The sequence below is a fragment of the Choloepus didactylus genome, chromosome 4, assembly GCF_015220235.1.
Source record: "Choloepus didactylus isolate mChoDid1 chromosome 4, mChoDid1.pri, whole genome shotgun sequence".
Taxonomy (NCBI): domain Eukaryota; kingdom Metazoa; phylum Chordata; class Mammalia; order Pilosa; family Megalonychidae; genus Choloepus; species Choloepus didactylus.
The window spans coordinates 99,738,291-99,756,575 of record NC_051310.1 but is presented as its reverse complement, the minus strand read 5'-3'; the positions used below and the strand labels follow the sequence as shown (position 1 = coordinate 99,756,575).

At 40.0% G+C, this 18,285-nt stretch overlaps 1 protein-coding gene across 2 annotated transcripts in view; it reads left to right on the top strand.

Moving 5' to 3' along the window:
* The window catches only part of TBC1D2B (TBC1 domain family member 2B), an 87,518-nt gene that overhangs the window by 46,355 nt on the left and 22,878 nt on the right, over window positions 1-18,285 (top strand). For both annotated transcript variants that reach the window (XM_037833270.1, XM_037833269.1), the window contains exons 4-8: window positions 4,204-4,367; window positions 7,329-7,561; window positions 8,285-8,680; window positions 14,166-14,276; window positions 15,227-15,420. In XM_037833270.1, coding sequence (XP_037689198.1) covers window positions 4,204-4,367; window positions 7,329-7,561; window positions 8,285-8,680; window positions 14,166-14,276; window positions 15,227-15,420 — 1,098 coding nt within the window. The remainder of the gene's footprint in view (window positions 1-4,203; window positions 4,368-7,328; window positions 7,562-8,284; window positions 8,681-14,165; window positions 14,277-15,226; window positions 15,421-18,285) is intronic.

Sequence of the window (18,285 nt, the reverse complement as noted above, 5' to 3'; positions counted from 1 at the left end):
CCAGTCTTTTTAACTTTAGCCATTCTAGTTAGTGTAGTTCATTGTAGTTTTAAGTTGCATTTCCCTGATGACTAGTATGTTGAGCATCTTTTCAAGTGCTTATTTGCTATTCTTATTTATCCTTTTGTGAAGTATCTGTTCACATCTTTTATCCATTTTTAATTGAGTCCATTTTTAATTTGTCCTCTTATTGAGTTGTAAGAGTTCTTTATATATTCTAAATACAAACCCTTTGTCAAATATATGTTTTACAAATGTTTTTTGAAGAGCAAAAGTTTTGAATGTTGATAAAGTCCGTTTGATCATTTTATTCTTTCGTAGATTATACTTTTTGTGTCTTGTTTTGGAAATCTTCACCTAACCCAATGTCACAGATATTTTCTCCTATGTTACCTTCTAGAAGTTTAATAATTTCAGCTCTACATTTAGGTCTATGATATATTTTGAGTTAATTTTTATGTTTTGTGAGAGAAAAGGGTTGAAGTTCATTATTTTCCATACCAGTTCTAGTACCACTTGTTGACTGTCTTTTCTCCATTGAATTTCTTGGCACCCTTGTCAAAAATCAGTTGACCATAAATGTAAGGGTTTTCTGGAGTCTCATTATATTCCACTGATTTATATATCTACTTTTATACCAGTACTGCGTGGTCTTAATTATTCTAGCTTTATAGTAAGTCTTGAAATCAGGTAGTGTAAGTCCTCCAACCTTGTTCTTTTCAAGATTGTTTTGCTATTCTAGATTTTTTGCTTTCCCATGTAAATTTTTTAGTTAGCTTATAAATTTTGTCAAAAAGCTCAGTAAGATTTTTATTAGATTTGCTTTGAATCTATAGATCAATTTTTGGGGAATTATCTTCTTAACAGTACTGAGTTTTCTCATCTAGGAACGTGTATATCTCTTCATTTATTTAGGTCTTCTTTAATTTCCCTGTGCATTGTTTACATTTTACATCAGTCTTTAAGTTTATTCTTAAGTAATTTTTATACTGTTATAAATGAAATTTTTAAAAATTTCATTTTCAAATTGTTTATTGCTAGTATATAAAAATAGAATTGATTTTTAAATACTGACCTAGTATCCTATCACCTTGCTAAAGTTACTTTGTAGTGGTTCTATTAGCTTTTTTGTAGTTTCCTTAGGGTTTCCTAAGTACGCAATCATGATGTTTACAGATAGCGTTTTAAGTCTTCCTTTCCAATCTTTATGCATTTTCTTTTTCTTGCCTTACTTCATGGGCCAGAACCACCATAATGTTAATAAAGGTAATGAGAGTGGATGTCCTCCTGGCTTTGTTCCTTTTTGGTAGAAAGAATCGAGCCTTTCTTGATGAACATGGTTGAAGGTTTTTGTAGAAGCCCTTAGTTAAGTTGAATTCCTCCTTGATTTTAATTATATATCTTATGTCATGGCCAGCTTTGAGGTTCCAAATCCCAGAGAGGAAACTGGATGCAGCGTAGCGAAAAATTTGCCTGGCATAGGCCACCCCCCTCCCTGGGAGCAGAGGCTTCTTGTTGAACATTCCTCCCAGGAGTGTTGGTTTGCTTGTCTTGGTCTTTACAGCAGATCTAGTCCTGTTTTTCGTACTCAATGGGTGCTCTATTAGATGTTAGCATGGTGTGATAAAGAGGGCTTTGGAGTTGGAAAGTGTGGGTTCAGTCTAATCATGCCACTGGCTAGCTGTATGATTTAGACCAAAGTAGGTAATCTCTGCATCTCTTTCTTCATCTGTTGACTGAGAATGCTATTCCCATGTCCCAGTGATTTGAGGGTAAGAAAGGTAAGGTATGTGGGAGGGCCCTCCTTGGTGCTGCAGTCACTAACTGCTCGACAATTTTTAGTTGAAAAGTCAAATTAATTTGTGATGGCTCTTTATAATAAATACATAGCACTTACCTTTCGGTACTTTAACAATAAAAATTTATTTGATTATCCCTTTTTTTCTTTTTGCAAATTAGGTTTATATGAAAACAATTTCAGTCATTGGTTTTAGACAATTTAATTATGATGTGCTTGGTGTAGTTCTCTTCATATTTCTTGTGCTTGAGGTTTGATAAGCTTCTTGAATCTGTAGGTTTAGAATTTCCATTGTATTTGGAAAAATTTTATTCATTATTTCTTCACATATTTTTTTCTGATCTCTCACCTCCTCTTCCTTCAGGGAGTCCAAGTACATGTTCTTTCATTCTTTTTTTCATCTTTTGCTCTGTGTTTCGTTTTGGATAGTTGCTATTGTGATGTCATCAAGTTCACTCATGTTTACTTCTGCAGTGTCTAATCTGTTGTTAATCTAGTTCAGCGTGTTTTCATCTTAGACATTGTAGTTTCATCTCTAGAGGTTTGACTAGGGCCTTTTTTGCACTTTCTATCTCTCTAACATGCTCAGTCTTGCTTTAGCCTCCTGAACAGGGGGAGTACAGTTCTTGTCTACTGATTTTAGCATCTGTCATTGATGAGTCTTGATGGGTCTGTTTCTTTTCTGTTAATTAATTTTTCTCCTCATTTTGGGTTTTTTTACTTCTTTGAATGCCTGTTAAGTTTTTATTGGATTCCAGATATGGTGAGTTTTACCTTTTTGGGTACTAGATTTTTTTTTTTTTTTTTTTCCCTTTGGTATTTGCATAAATATTCTTGAGCTTTGTTCTGGGATGCAATTAAATTACTCAGAAACAGTTTGATACTTTTGAAACTTGATTTTAAGCTTTGTCAGGTGGGATGAGAGCAGTCTTGTGTCTAGGGATAATTTTGGTAACCTTTCTGAATATTTTATTCGATGCCCTGTGAATTATGAGGTTTCCACTCTGGCTGCCAGGATAGGTACTATTCCTGGCCCCTGTGTGAGCTTCAGAGATTGTTCCCTCAGCCCCTTTCAGGTGGTTTTGCCCCATTCTCGGCTTCCTAATTCTCAGCCCTAATCAGTACTCAGCTGGACTCTGGGACTCTCTGAGGATCTGTGCTGCTTTCTCTGTGCAGCTCTCTTCTCTTGAGTATGCTTTCCTGTGAACTCTGACTGCCTTGGGAACCCCAGCTCCGTCTTCTCGACTCATGGAGATTCTGGGCTCTGCCTGGCTTCCCCCTGCCTGCACTGTGAATGGGAAACTGGCTCCAGGCAGAAGCCAGGCCAATCTCATTTGTCTCCCTTCTCTCAGGGATCATTCCGGTGATACCTGATGAACCAGTGTCTGAAAACCATTATTTCTTATATTTTGCTCAGCTTTTTAGTCCTTTCAGTGGAAAGGGTAAATCCTGTTCCTGTTATTCCATCTTAGCTGGAAGTGGAAAGACCCATCCTAGCTTATAAAGCATTTAATGGAATATTTTTAGCATATAGGAAAATATAGAATATACTTTATTGATTACCTGAGTAGCCCCTCCTCAGCTTCATAATTTTGCCTTATTTATGCTGCAATAAAGAATTAAAACATTATATAGTTAAAAATCATCTCTTCTCCTTGATCTTATTCTTCTCTTATCCTTCACAGAAGTAGCCATTATTCTGTATCTGATAGTTATCATACATGTGCAGAGTTGTTTTTTCTAAAAAATACATTTACTATGTATGTATGCATCTATAAATAATATCTACTGGTAGTGTTGACTTGAAGGTTTAAAACAATATCATGCTGTACGTTTCATTCTTCAGGTTTTTAAAAATATTTATCCTTATTATACATGTGGGTTTAGCTAGAATTTCACAAGGATAACAGTCTTGCTCTGTTTTGTTCGCTAGTGTATCCTAAGCACCTGGAATAGTGCCTGGCACATAATAGTCACTCAATAAATATTTTTCAAACACATGAATTCTTTTGAAGTGCTGTATGTATTTGATTACATGAATGCGGTAATATATCCATTCTCCTTTGGGCGGATGTTTAGGCTGTCGCACTTTTTTTCACCAATCTGAACATTGCAGTGAATGTTCTTGCTTGTTTCCTTGTGCACATGTGCAAGAATTTCTTTAGAAAGTGTTCGGTCTTAGAGCAGGTGCCTCTTCAACTTAGCCGAGTATTACTGAATTTCTCACCATGGTAATGGCAGCAAGTTATACTCCCACCAGCAGTGTATAAGAGTCCCCATTTTGTCATATCCTTGCAAACATTTGGTGTTATCAGATCTTTGAATTTTTGCCAATCCTATACTGTGAAATTATGTTTTGTTTTGTAACTTTTTTTAAAGTAGCACGTTTCTTTTTTTCCCAATAGAAATTCCATGTCCTCTCTCCGACCTGGCAGAGGGAATAATGATAGTCGAAAAAGTGTGTTTTATACCAATGAAGAGTGGGAACTTTTAGACCCACCCCCCAAGGACCTGGAGGAGTCCATGGCACAGGAAGAAAAGAAGAAGCAGCCCCCTGAAGGAAGCAAAGGTACACTGTGGCTCCCGTGTCTGTCACCCTCTGCTCCATCTGTTAGCCATCAGTGCCGAGGGAGACTCTTGAATAGCAGGATATTCTAGAAGTGTAAGGCTCAATGGGGGTTTGCATTCTCTATTGGGGAGATAAAATATCAAAAAATTAGGTATTACAAGGAGTAAATAACTGTCTAGTCCACTGGTTCTTAAGCTTTTTGAGGAACTAGTGCACACAGAAGTCATGGTGCTCTTTACAGAAATACTGATTTTTAAAAAATAAATAATTTTTATTATAGAAATTTTGAAATGTATACCAAAGTAGAGAATATAGTATGAATTCTGGAGTATCCATCATTTGGCTTCCACAATTTTGAACATTCGCCTCTCTCATTTCTTTAATATCTCCTCTAAACTCCTACCCTCCCTGTACCCCACTATCAGCTGGATCATAGTAAGGTAAATTTAGGCAGCCATCCATTGCATCTGTGAATACTCAAGTATGTATTTCTAAGAGAGAGCCTCTGTTTTAAAAGAAATTTTAACTACAGCTTCATTAACACACCTAAAAACAGTTATAGTAGTCCTTACCTTAATATTACAACTACTACGGTTATTCAATAAATGTCTGTTTATAGTTGGTTTCTTTAAATGAGGATCCAAACAAGGTCAACACGTTACGTTTAATCAATAGGCTTTTTTAGATTCTTAATTTCCTGTCTTTTTTTATCCTTCTCTTTCCCTTGCCATATCTGTTGGATAAACAGGCTCTTCTGTGCTGATGAATTTCCCACATTTTGGAGCTTGCTAATCGTATTTCCTTGGTGCCATTTAACATGCTCCTCATTCCCCTCTATTTCCTGTATTTTGGTGGTTAAATTCAGAGGCCTGCACAGATTCAGGGTAGACTTTTGATTATGGAAAAAATACTTGGGCAGGGGGCAGGGGGTAGGGGTAGGCTTTGTGCTTCCTGCTGTATCACATCTGGAGCCACATAATGTTTGGTTCCCTCTCTTTTTGTGATACTAAGATTGATCAGAGTTTGGGGCTGTCAGCTTGATTCAGTCAAAAATTCTTCATCAGCCTGTTGCCTAATGGCTTTAGCAGCCATTGATGAAACTAGATTCATTAATTCATTAAGAGAATATTGATGTTTCAAGCATAAAATACATGATTTTGAGAATTCCACCTTTGCTTGATTCTGGCATGGACTGGCAGGAGTAGGAGGCAGGATTTTAGGAAGTCTTTATTGGGAGAGAGAGTACTTACTAAAGGAAATATTTTTTCTCTGCCCTGGGGAAGGACTGCCATGAGTTGATTTGAGGGGGCGCGTACCTGAGTTCCACAAGAGAGTGGTGTGGGGCTCACTGGTCGAGGTTGACATGGTGCGATATGTGGCCAAGCTGAATATGCTTAATTACCCACTGTAGGCATAACCTGGATGTGTAGCCACGAGAGGAGCTCATTGTAAACTGGGAATGCTTCCTGGAGGAAGGGGGATTTGGTTTGTTGAATGAAGAGAGATAGTGTTGGCTCTGACCTCCAGTAGAGACTCTAGGAATGAAATGGAAAAGATGAATATGAGCAAGATTTTGAAGGTAGAATCAGTAGGGCTTAGTGACTTGGGAGGGGTGGACACACTCCCAGCACCACTGGAAAACATTTTGTTGACTGGTAACAGCCTCCTCAGCCTGCTGCCCAGCCCCTTATCCCCTCGGAGAGGGACTTGTGTGAAAGACCTGGAGAGGCCGAAAGATGTCTCTGGACTTAGATCTTGTTGATTTCCGGGTATTTCCAATAATGTCTCTAAGAATCAGCCTATCAGCTTGTTGCCCATATTAGTTACAGGAAGTGAACTATCCTTCCTGAGTTTTCTGCCCTTTTTATGTAAACTTTTTATCAAGTATAACATATAGAAAGGTGCCCAGATCAGAACTGTACAGTTGAGTTTTCACAAGGTGAACACACCCATGCATGTAAATTGCACTTTGTTGGAGAAACAGGACCATGAAATACCAGCACCTCAGGAGACAGCCTCACCCCAGGGTGACCCCGTCCCAACTTCCAGCAGCATACATTCGTTTTGCCTGGATTCTAACTTTATATGAATGAAATCTATGTAGTATGCACTTTTTTGTGTCCCCCTTTGTATTTTAAGTATATGTTTGAATGCATCTACATTAAAATATGTTTGACTCCCACAGTGTTTTTAATCCCCATGTTTTTAGGAAAAGGATATAGTCATGCTTTAAAACATGCATTTAACATTAAAAGACATACATTTGTGGGGTTTTTTGTTTGTTTTTTTTTCTAGGGATAGATTAGCAAAGATAGGAAACCAAGGATCCCTAGTATATCCTATACTTGAAACGTGTTTAACTTTGTAAACAGGGACCCTGTCCTCACCGTGGTGCCCTGGGGAAGGGACATGTCCATCTTTTCATTAATGCGGTGGGAGCTTGGAGCAGCCATGGTTTCCCTGGCCCTTTTCTCCATTCTCTCTGGTCTTGAAGGTGCTTGGAATGGGAAAATGGCAATGAGAACACATAGGTGTATCGCCAAGCTTTTTGAAAGTGGATTTTGGAAAATAAGCTTAGTATTACAAAAGAATCTTGAGAGAGGAGTGATACAGTTTTGTCAGAAATTCCTCACTAGTGCCAGTTTACAGTCTGCCTTTTTTCCTCTGTCTTAGGGCATAGATTGAGCAGTCAAATAGAGAAAGTTTCCTTCGCAAAGTGATCACATGATAGATTCTTGTAAGGAAGACTCCGGTGGGAGGCATCCTCTGTGACTAATGGTGTTGGTTATTATCAAGAACAAGGTGGGAGCACAGACAGGCGTCTCTGCCTCCCTGTGTTCTCTAGGTAATGAATGTAAAACTACTTGGAGGCTGGTGTGTGAGGATGCTAGTGTGTTTTATTGTAGTTTCCAAAAGGAAGATTTGGCCTGCAGTTAAAAAACAAGTTTTGTGTTTACATAGGAGGAACTGGCGTGGGATTCCCCTTTGATTTCGGACGAATTCCGTACAAAGGAAAGCGTCCCTTGAAAGACATGATTGGGTCGTATAAAAACCGTCACAGTACTGTTGACCCTTCAGCTGAGGGGACATTGAGCAGTGGCAGCATCAGCAAGCCAGCCTCCGAAATGCAGCTGCAGATTCAGAACCAGCAAGAGGAACTAGAACGGTTAAAGAAGGACCTGTCCAGTCAGAAGGTAATTTTTCTTCTTTAATCTTCTGTCTTATCCTAAATTAGCAGGCCAAGGACCAGAGGAGTAAAGTCTGGCTTTTATGTTTCTCTGAATTTTTAGGGGGCAGCTTTGTTTCCCAACATGTGCTTTTGTCCTAAAAATGTTATGTTGCCCTGATTGCCATCCTAGGCACTACTGCTTTGCTTGATCTTTTGTTCAAAGGTGCTTGGATTTATAAAGCAAGTGAAGACCCTTTAGAGGAAGTCAGAGGAGGGCATTGTCTGCATCCACGCCCAGTCCTGCCCCTGAAATTGAATCTCTCTGAACATACCTTCAGCCCAGAGTTCTTCAACAGTCATTAAAAGAATGTCCGTATCATGTTAAGCAGCACAATTTCCTTCTGAGCTAATCAGACCTCATTACACTTAATTGCTCAAAATCAATAATTCTAGAGCTCACATTTTTAATACTGATGAACATTTACCGGGAACCATTGCTAATTTTAGTGTGCTTGTTCATGATTTCCTATTATTGTTCTCTACAGACAGTCTTTATGGAGTAAATAGTTTTTTCCTCTCTATTTTTGAGTTCCTTCAAGAGGAAGTTCAGTATTAAAATGTTTCCAGTAAAGTTTCTGCATTTCCTCAAGTCCCAATGATTATTCTCTAGAGACTTGCCATGATGTCTGCTTTTCCTCCTTTCCCTTGCTGTCCTCACCCTTCAATCCATCCTCCTTTTGGCTCTCAGGAGCTGGTCCGGCTGCTCCAGCAGACAGTCCGGTCTTCCCAGTATGACAAATACTTCACGAGCAGCCGACTCTGCGAAGGAGTCCCAAAGGATACACTTGAGCTTCTGCATCAAAAGGATGATCAGATTTTGGGCCTCAACAGCCAACTCGAGAGATTCAACCTGGAAAAAGAGAGTCTTCAGCAGGAAGTGAGAACGCTGAAGAGCAAAGTGGGTGAGCTCAATGAGCAGCTGGGAATGCTGATGGAAACGATCCAAGCCAAGGACGAGGTCATCATAAAGCTCTCGCGGCAGCTCAGTGAGTGTGAGGGCAGCGCGTCTTCTCCAGCCTCTGTGCCCAGCTCTCCCTCTGCCGCCCCAGCCATCAGGGACCAGCTGGAGCTGGACAGGCTGAAAGTAAGAGCAGGGGTGGGCTCTGAGTGGTGGCATGAGACATACAAAACCCATTATCTCCCCTGATGTCATCTTAGAGATATTGGCCTCAGTGAGCCAGTGTAGGGTAATGGGGGATCAGCTATGTCTCTTCTTTTTTGTTAAGTATAACAGGGCTTACAGTGAAATAATTATCAGTCTTCTAAGGAGCTTCCTTGGAAAATGAACCTCTTAGTGTATTGATGTTGCCATTCCTTGGAACAGTTTCTTTCCCCTCTCTTGCTTTCAGGCAGGTCAGCCTTCTATTTATACACCCTGAGAACTTGAACTTTATCACCCACTTAACCTATAGGTTAAGTGTGTATATGAATGCACACACAAACTTACTGCCTGTCTTAGGACCTCTTGGGGGTCAGGTGAGGGAGCACTGTCCCCAGTAGCTAGTAAAGGGTGAGCTGGGGAGATGGACCCAGCTTCCAAGTAGCCTGGGAGGAGGATCTGTTCAGTGTCAGTGCCCCCACACCCGAGAGGGGAGGGTGCTAACATTCTTAGAAGGGAAAACAGAGTTCTCCTTCCAGTGTCCCTTTCTGGGCTGGCACTGGGGATAAGAGGCTTATCTCCTGCTCAGGGTAACTCTCCAAGTCTTACCTGGGGTGGCGACCAGCTGATGAGGTAGGAGGAGCACATGGCAGTTGTGGGAGGCAGAGGCAGCCTTACTTTTTTGTGCCTGTGAAGAAGTTTGCCAGTCCAGAGGGTAGAGCTGAATGGCTTTGGGCCACTGCCAGTGAGGCCAGCGAGGGTTGTAAAATTCTTGCTAATATTCATTCTTGAGAATGATGGAGAAGTTTTGGTTGGGGAAGTGTCTCCTAGGATGCAGGTAAGGCATCGGGTATAGCCAAGAGAAATCTGTGACCCCACATGGGTCTGTGACTGCAGGTCCCACCTAGCCCCAAAGTCTTTCTACTTGGCTACCCACTTCTTACAAATAATTTAGCTCCTAGAGTGTTTGCCCCCCCCCCCCACACACATACACACATGCAGTTTATCTTTAAGGGCAAAGATTTTCTACTGTTGAGGTTATTACTGAACATTTTCTTCATGCTCACACACTGGCAAGGAATTGAATACATGAATGATGGACATACTAGGGGCCTTGAAAATAATTTCAAAATGGAAGTTTTAAAACACTGAGCTATTGAAATCTGTATATTGTCTCCCGTAGTGACCAATTCTAAGTGATGACATCCATTAGGCATGTGAGGTCAGAAGGAGTTATTAATGAGAAAAATCAAAACAACAAACAATTAAAAAATCTCATTACTTTGTACTTATATCTATTCTAAAAATAGCTGATGTTTTATAAAAAAGAGATCTTGATTAGTGTTGTCAATAGGAGTCAGTTTTGTTTATATATGCCACCTGGAATATGTGTGACTCTAAATATACATTCTATCAGTAATACACATTTTGTATTTATTTCGTGTCAGCTGAATTTCAGATTTTGCAAGCATGTCTATTTTTGTAGTGTTTAGAAAATAATAGGGAAGGTTTTGATTTCCAGGTTGCGGTGAGAGCTACTTGGCTGTGAAGGGACACGTGGAGCATGTCTTCACTGAGCCAGGCTGTGTGTGAAGAGGGTCTGTCCCTTTAGTGTTACTAGCTCTGCAGAGCTCCTTTTGGAGACAGCTGACAGAGTTGATCAGAATTCCATTTTCCCCCTTTTCTTTTTGCAGCTTGATAGGTGGAGTGGGTTTGAATCAGTCATGAAATTTTTTTCCCTGCCGTTTCTCATGTTAATTTTGAAAGCCTCTGGCTCCAAAATTTTGCAACAGGCAGCCAGGTTAAGTATTGACACAGTTTATGGAGAGGCAGAGTGGTTGTTAGGTGACCTACCCATGGCCTGTGGATTCCATGTGGGACAGGCGAGTCCTGCCTGGGTCAGGGACCTCACGTTTTCTGACCCTGCTCTTCCTGGGCCTGTTATTGCGGTGCCAAGGCATTGCTTCTACTCTGTGGAAGGCATTCACACCTAATCCGAGCACCTCTGCATTGGCAGTGGAAGAATTGAAGAGGTGTGCGAGGAAAGTAGGGAACTTGGGGCCAAAGTGGGTATTTTTATGTTTTGTGTCATGGTCCTTCATTTCTAAACAGTGCATGGTTTCCATAATGATTTCTTCTTTTGAGCCACATTTTAAAATGTCTAGGTGAACAGGTATATATTTTTGACTATCTTTTTTTTTATTGTTGCTGTTACTATCCAGTTTTCTTTTTTTAATGCAGTTTTATTGAGATATAATCACGTAACATACAGTCATTCAAAGTGTACAATCAGTTCACAGTATCATCATATAGTTGTACATTCATCACCACAAACTTTAAACATTTTCATTATCCAAAAATTAAAATAAAGATTAAAATAGAACATCCAAAACATCCCATTCCCCTCCTCCCCTCATTGTTCATTTACTTTTTTTATACAGTTTGAGATATATTCATACACCCTGCAGTTATCCACAGTTTATAGTCAGCTATTCATAGCACCATCATGCCTTTGTGCATTCATCATCAGACTCAATTTGAACCTTTTCCTTACTCCAAAATAAAAAATAAAAGCAAAAAAGAACACCTAAATCTTTCCATCCCCTCCATCCCACCCTATTCTTCATCTAATGTTTGTCCCCATTTTTCCACTCACCTGTTCATACACTGGATAAAGGGAATGTGAGCCACAAGGTTTTCACAATCACACAGTCACACTGTGTAAGCAACATAGTTAAACAATCGTCTTCAAGAATCAAGGTCACTGGGTTGCCATTCCGACACACTGGAAACTACAAAGTAACTATCCAGTTTTCTTGCTTTAAAGTCAGTAAAAATGGCCTGTAAAGATGTCTGCCTTCTGGAGTTTGCTAATATTCCCTTTGTCGTCTAAAATATGGTCAGTTTTTGTTTCTGTAGTATTTCGAAGCAGAAACTTTTACCCACCCTAGGAATCAAAGTACTTTACTTATTCTGTATTTCCCTCTAGGTCTCTTCCATGTATACATAATCCTTTCATTCTTGGAATAGATGGAATTTTATATTATTTCATTCAGCATTATAGCCTTTTTCTTTTCCTTTCTTGGTTGTTACCATTAATGATTTCAGAATTATGCATCATTTGACTATGTCATTGTTTACTTAGTCAATCTTTGACTGCTTTCCCGTGTTTTGCTATTTCTTGAATATTTTCACGCACACAACTTTTCCTGCTTTTAACTACTTCATTCATTCATTCAGCAAATACCCATATGGCCACCAGGCTCCAGGCTTTGTTCTCTGCCCGAGGTACACAGTACAGAGCAAAGATGACCCAGTCTCTGTCTCCAGGATCTCATTAGTTTAGTTTAGTTTAGTTTAGTTTAGAAAGCACAGAAATAAAAATAGGGTTACAACTGTAGTAAGTAATAGGAAGGAAGGGAAAGTAGAACAGTACAAGGTGGTGGTTTAGACTGAATGGCTTCAGATGCAGCTCTTCCCGTTTATGGGCCCTGACTATGGGCATGCCACTTCACTTCTAGAGCTGTGTCTCGATGTGTTCATCTGTGAAATAGTGCCCACCTCTTAGGGTGTTGTGAGGATTAAGGGAGGTGATCCACGTAAGGCCGTCATGCAGCGCCTGACATCTCATAGGCTCTTAACTGTCAGGCATTATTCTTGCTGTTATTATCATCATGCTAGAGAAAATGTCCTTAAGATAAATGATCCAGTTTATTTAGACTGCAACAAAAATTTTAAGTTGATTGGCTTTCACTGACCCACCTTGATCACGCAGCCTCTGTCCATCATTTCTTCATTATATTCTTTAGTTGCCTTCTAGCTCATCTTCCTTTGGGTTTGTTTGTTCAGTGTTTCCAAATATGAGCTCTTTAAGAAGCTGGAGAAAGGGGAATGTTATGATTTGAGGTCAGAAAACGAAGTGCAGTGGACCTCTCCTTTTGGGTTTGCCGTTTGATATTTGGAATACTTGCAGTGATATGTGACCTTGCTGAGACTGGAGTAGGTCTGATGCATATCAGAGCTCAGGTGGAGCTGAGCATGCAGAACTAAGAGCCTGCTGGGCCTGGCTCTTAGAGATCTGGTTTCCAGCCCAGACACTTAGTAGCTGCATCCTCTCTATGGCTCAGTTTCTTCTTCTGGGAAATGGAGATAGGATAATGGCTACCTAAGAGTTGTGAGGTTAAAATAAGATCAAGACTCTAAAGTGCTTGGCATGGGGCACCTGAACCCCTAACAAGTGCTCAATTTATGTTAGCAGTTAAAGAGAGCATTTAAACATTTTTAGTTCTTTAGTATTTATGGATAAATTATGGTATCTAGTTACAGATTGGGTGACATCTCCAGACATATCTCTGGGGAAGGTCAGCAGTCTCCTTCCTATGACAGCCCGGGAGTCAGTACTCGACCATCCCTGGCCTGCCCTGGGAGCTGTCTCCAAGCAGAATTTCTCCCATGGTTGAGGGATCAGAAATTTCTTAGGAACTCCAGGCACGAGCCTGGCAGATTATAAAAGAGAAATAGAAACGGGGAAAACACATTTATACAAGACTAAGTCTGGTAAAGAGCATGTTTAGAAATCAGTGCTCTAAGTTGTCTGAATTTGTTTAGAAGCTTCTTAAATTCATTGTCGTTTTTATTATTAGGTTGGTCTCATGAAGTTCCCTGAACTTTATTTCACAGCATATCACTTGAAAACTCTCCCCTTTTTTTTGTTGGCTCCTTTTACTTTTCTTGCTCAGAGTTTCAAGTTCTGAAACTAACATAGGACAGCTGCCTCTGCCAGACTGGCACTTTAAGTTGGCCTTAATATGTTCTTTTAAAGGCATTAAGCAAATGAAGCAAAAAGTTCACAATTGGTGAATTTAGATGAAGAGTATATTATGTTTATGGTACTTTTCTTTGAACTTTTCCATAAATTTGAAATTATTCAACATTAAATAGTTGGAGAAAGGTGTTTTCTTAAGCATTTCATATAGGTATCCATTATCAAGTGTAATTTTTTTAGTTAAGAGGTTTTGTATATTTGTGTAGCTTTTTCTACATAAGCTGGGTGGATAAAAATGAGAACCTACAGAAAACATGTTCAATTTCTGTAGTTGAAAAAATTGTGAAAGGTATTGCTTTATTGTTCCACCTCAATGAATGTGGGTAGATAAAATATTTGCATAGATTTAGGAAATAAGTCCTAATAAGGAAGGATTTCTCCTGCAATCAGTTGAGAAAAATCACCACCATTAAATAAATTCTTTTCCCCATTTCCTTCATTACAGCACGTAATGCCTGCATTCGTTTTACTGCTAAGGGTGGCCATTAGGATTAATCAGAAAGTGTCTGAAAAGAGCTTTCAGTTCCTTAGATCTCACTCGAACTGAGCAGGGCTCTTTGATTGGTAACACAGCAAGGTATTAATTGCATGTAATAATTGGTCAATATTCGACCAAGGTGAATTGATGGGATTTTTTTCCAACAGGATAACCTACAGGGGTACAAAACCCAAAACAAATTTCTAAATAAGGAGATTTTGGAACTCTCGGCTCTACGAAGAAATGCAGAAAGGAGGGAGAGAGATCTGATGGCAAAGGTGGGTCAAGATGGATATATTCTATTATCTGAGAATATGATTAGGAAACCATTCTAAAATGGATGTGCTTTGTGGCTACCAATTTCAAAATATATTTAAAATATATATAGTCCACAGAGCTATTATGTACTTAGACTTCTATTACCCTGAGATGTGACTTCCATTTGCACATATGCATTCTCAATGGTTTAAAGAAAAATATTAAGTGCGGTTTTAAAGTCACGCAAATTTAGGTTATTTGGGTTTTGATTTATGTTACTGAGTTGTGCAAATCAGTCTTTTTGTAAAATGGGGATGGTGAGGTTAATGCATCTTCTGTGAACCTGATGGTGTTGGTGTGTGAGTCAGTTATGATTATGAATGGAAAGGGCTTTGCAAAGTGTTAAGATGCCACAAATATCTTAGTTATGATCAAATGAGATTAAGTGATGTGACAGTTATCCTATATCTTTTTGAACAGTCCTCGAGAGTATCTTCCCAAACCTTGTGCTCCAAGTTTTCCAGAGGTGCATTTAATCTGTGGGATAAGTGGTGGATGGGAGCTAGTCCTGGGTCACAGCATCCGAAGAAAGTGTTGGTGAGCATGAAGTGGCCACTGGGGTGGCCCTTGTGCTGAGCGGGCCCCAGCTTGACCTCTGTAATTGGCACATAGTCTGGTGTCTGTTGCTCTTCCCCTCCCAGAGCTGATGCATGTGTTGGTATCCAGAGTTGTGATTACCAACACCCCTTCTATTGCAGGTCCCCTAGAAGGAAGAGTGGTGGCCACACCAGGCCATTTTAAAGGGGACAGGTGGCCTATGGCATAAATTAATCTCTTCTTTTTGGTATAGACTGTCTCTGGCTCAAGTCCTAATAGTTTGGGGCTTGTCATGCATTGATTGCTGAGATATCTACAGATAGCTTCTCCTATATCTCTGACTGGATGGTGCTAACCACCACATTCTCTGCAGTATTCTAGCCTAGAAGCCAAGCTCTGCCAAATAGAAAGTAAATATTTGATATTACTTCAAGAAATGAAGACGCCAGTTTGTTCAGAGGAACAGGGACCTGCTCGGGATGTCATAGCCCAGTTGCTGGAGGATGCTCTGCAGGTTGAGAGCCCGGAGCAGCCAGAGCAAGCATTCATTAAGCCTCACCTCGTCAGGTAAAGGTGCCAGTGACTGCTAGTGACTGTTGGGGGTAGTGCAACCCATTTCTGAAACCCCCCTTTCTCAACAACAATAGCCATTCACAGAGTTTTACACAATCCTGTGGGTCTCGTTTGATGCTCACGACAACCCCTGTCCAGTTGGTACGAACAGGTATTATCATCCACCCAATAATCAAATGATAGAAGTAGAATTCAGTTGAGGTCTGTTGATTGCAAGCCCTCTTCCTAGGTACTGTATCAAGGTAGTCTTACTTCAGTCCTGCAGGAGGAGGCGGGCTTCCAAGGAGTAGGAGCTCTTTCCTGAGACATATCCATACCCACTTGCACACGTGCATTTTCAATGGTTGAAAGCAAAGAGTGTCCTTAAGTGGGAACCTGAGTTTTCCTTGTAAGAGAAAGATGCTTGGGTAACCTGATTCACTGATCCAGAACCCATGGAGGATCTGATACAAGCCATAGACACCTTGACCTCCCAAATGCACTAGAATTAGGTTTACACACACACCATACTGCTTTTATATTTTGTGGGGAATTCCCAGAACCTGGAAGCCCATTGGGATCTTGGGTTAAGAATCGTTATATCCTATTCCCTGAAAAATGAGACTCCCAAAGTATTGGAGGTAAGAGAAATCTGCAAATTCACTTAATTCAACCTCATTTTCTTTTTGTGCCTCTTGCCACTCAGACATAGATCCTGTAGCCTTGCTTGCTGCGTTCTGTCTGCTTCTCCTACTCTACCTCTCCAGGCCCACATCATAGTATGTGTTTCCATGCGTCCATGTGAGAGAGTTTCTCCAGGTTAAATACTAGAAGTGAAATTCCTGACCTATAAGTAGTGCACATCTTCACCTTTGCTGTATCTGCTTTCCAAAGTGCTTGTGTCAGTTTACACACTCAGCAACAGTGAAAAGCCTTTGTATTGGTTTTCTTTTGCTGCCATAACAGATTACACAAACTTTGTGGCTCACAATAACACAAATTTGTTATTTTCTAGTTCTGTGTGTCAAAAGACTGATACAGGAGTCCGACCAAGGCTAAAATCAAGGTGCCAGCAGGATTGTATTCTGGGGGCTCCAAGGGAGAATGTATTTCCTTGTTCATTCAAGCTGGTGGATTCAGTTCCTTGTGGTTGTAGGTTTGAGGTCCCCATTTCCTTTCTGGTTGTCAGCTAAGGGCCTTTCCCAGGTTCTAGAGGCCACTGCTCCTTGGCTCATGGCTCCCTTTCCCTGTCTTCAAGGCCAGCGCTGGTGGGTGAGGCCCCTCTTGGGCTTCACATCTCTCCTGCCTCTGTCCATTGTCACATCTCTCTGACTGATTTTTCTACCTTCCTCTTCCACTTTTAAGGGCTGGGATAATCACATGGGGTCCATCTGTATAATCCAAGATAATCTCCTTATTTTAATTCTGTAACTTTAATTCAATTTGAAGAGTTTTCTTTTATCATGTAACATTGTATATTGACAGGTTCTAGGGTTTAGGGTGTGGACATCTTGGGGGAGGCAGTTATTCTGTTTATCTTAATTCCTCTTCATCCTTTATATTTTCTCCCTTGTCTTTTGAAAATTATTATTAGAGAATTGCAAATTTACAGAAAAACCATGCAGAAGGTTCAAAGTTCCCAGATAATGCCCTGATTTTTAACACTTTGCATTATACTTTTGTTAGAATTCATGAAACAATATTATTATAATCATATTACTAACTGTAATCCATAGTTTACATTAGGGTTCACTGTGTTCTAGAGTTCTATGTGTTGATTTTTTTTTAAATTTTTATTCTGTTAACATATATACAACCTAAAATTTCCCATTTTAATTGCTTTCAAATATGCAATTTAGTGATGTTAGTTACATTCCCACTGTTGTGCTACCATCCTCAGCATCCATTTACCAAAACTTTTCTATCATCCCAAACAGAAACTCTGTACCAGTTAAGCATTATCTCCCCATTCACTACCCCCACCCTGGTAACCTGTTTTCCAGTTTCTGACTCCATGGATTTGCATATTCTAATTATTTCATTTCGTGCAATGTTTGTCCCTTTGTGCCTGGCTTATTTCACTCAACATGATTGTTTTCTAGGTTCATCCATGTTGTAGTATGTATCAGAACTTCATTCCTTTTTTATGGCTGAATACTATTCCATCATGTGTGTATGTATGTGTGTATTTACACCACATTTTCTTTATCCCTTCATCTGTTGATGGACTCTTGGGTTGCTTCTATCCTTTTGCAATTATGTATAATATCGCTATGAACATTGGTGTGCAAAAATCTGTTTGAGTACCTGCTTTCAATTTTTGGGGGTATATACCTGTTAAGTGGGATTGCCAGGTCATATGGTAATTCTATGTCTAACCTTCTGAGGAACTGCCAAACTATTGTCTACAACAGCTGTACCATTTTACATTCCTGCTGACAATGAGCTTTCCTGTTTTTCCACATACTCTGGCACGTTATTTTCTGATTTATAAATAGGAACCATTCTAGTGAGTGTGAAATGATATGACAGAGATTTCCTTGAGTATCAGGAACTAACAAAAAACAAACTAACCCAGAAAACACCTTTCACAGTCTTTGCAAATTGTCTCTGCATTGGCTGGTGTTCTCCTTCAGAGTTTAGCCTTCTTATCCAGAAAATGAGCCTGAGGCAAAAATAGAGTGCAGGGTCCTCTCTGTCTTTTCTGAGCCTGTGTCATGTCCTAGGCTTGCTCTCATTCGTGGCCTTAAGAATTCCCCCATTTACAGAAATCTGAACGTCACCTCTACTCCCTATGAAATAGACTCTCTCCCACCCCATTTCCCACCCTCCTGTGGCTGGTACTGTATTGCATGTCTTAAAGCTGGTAATCCTTTGCCT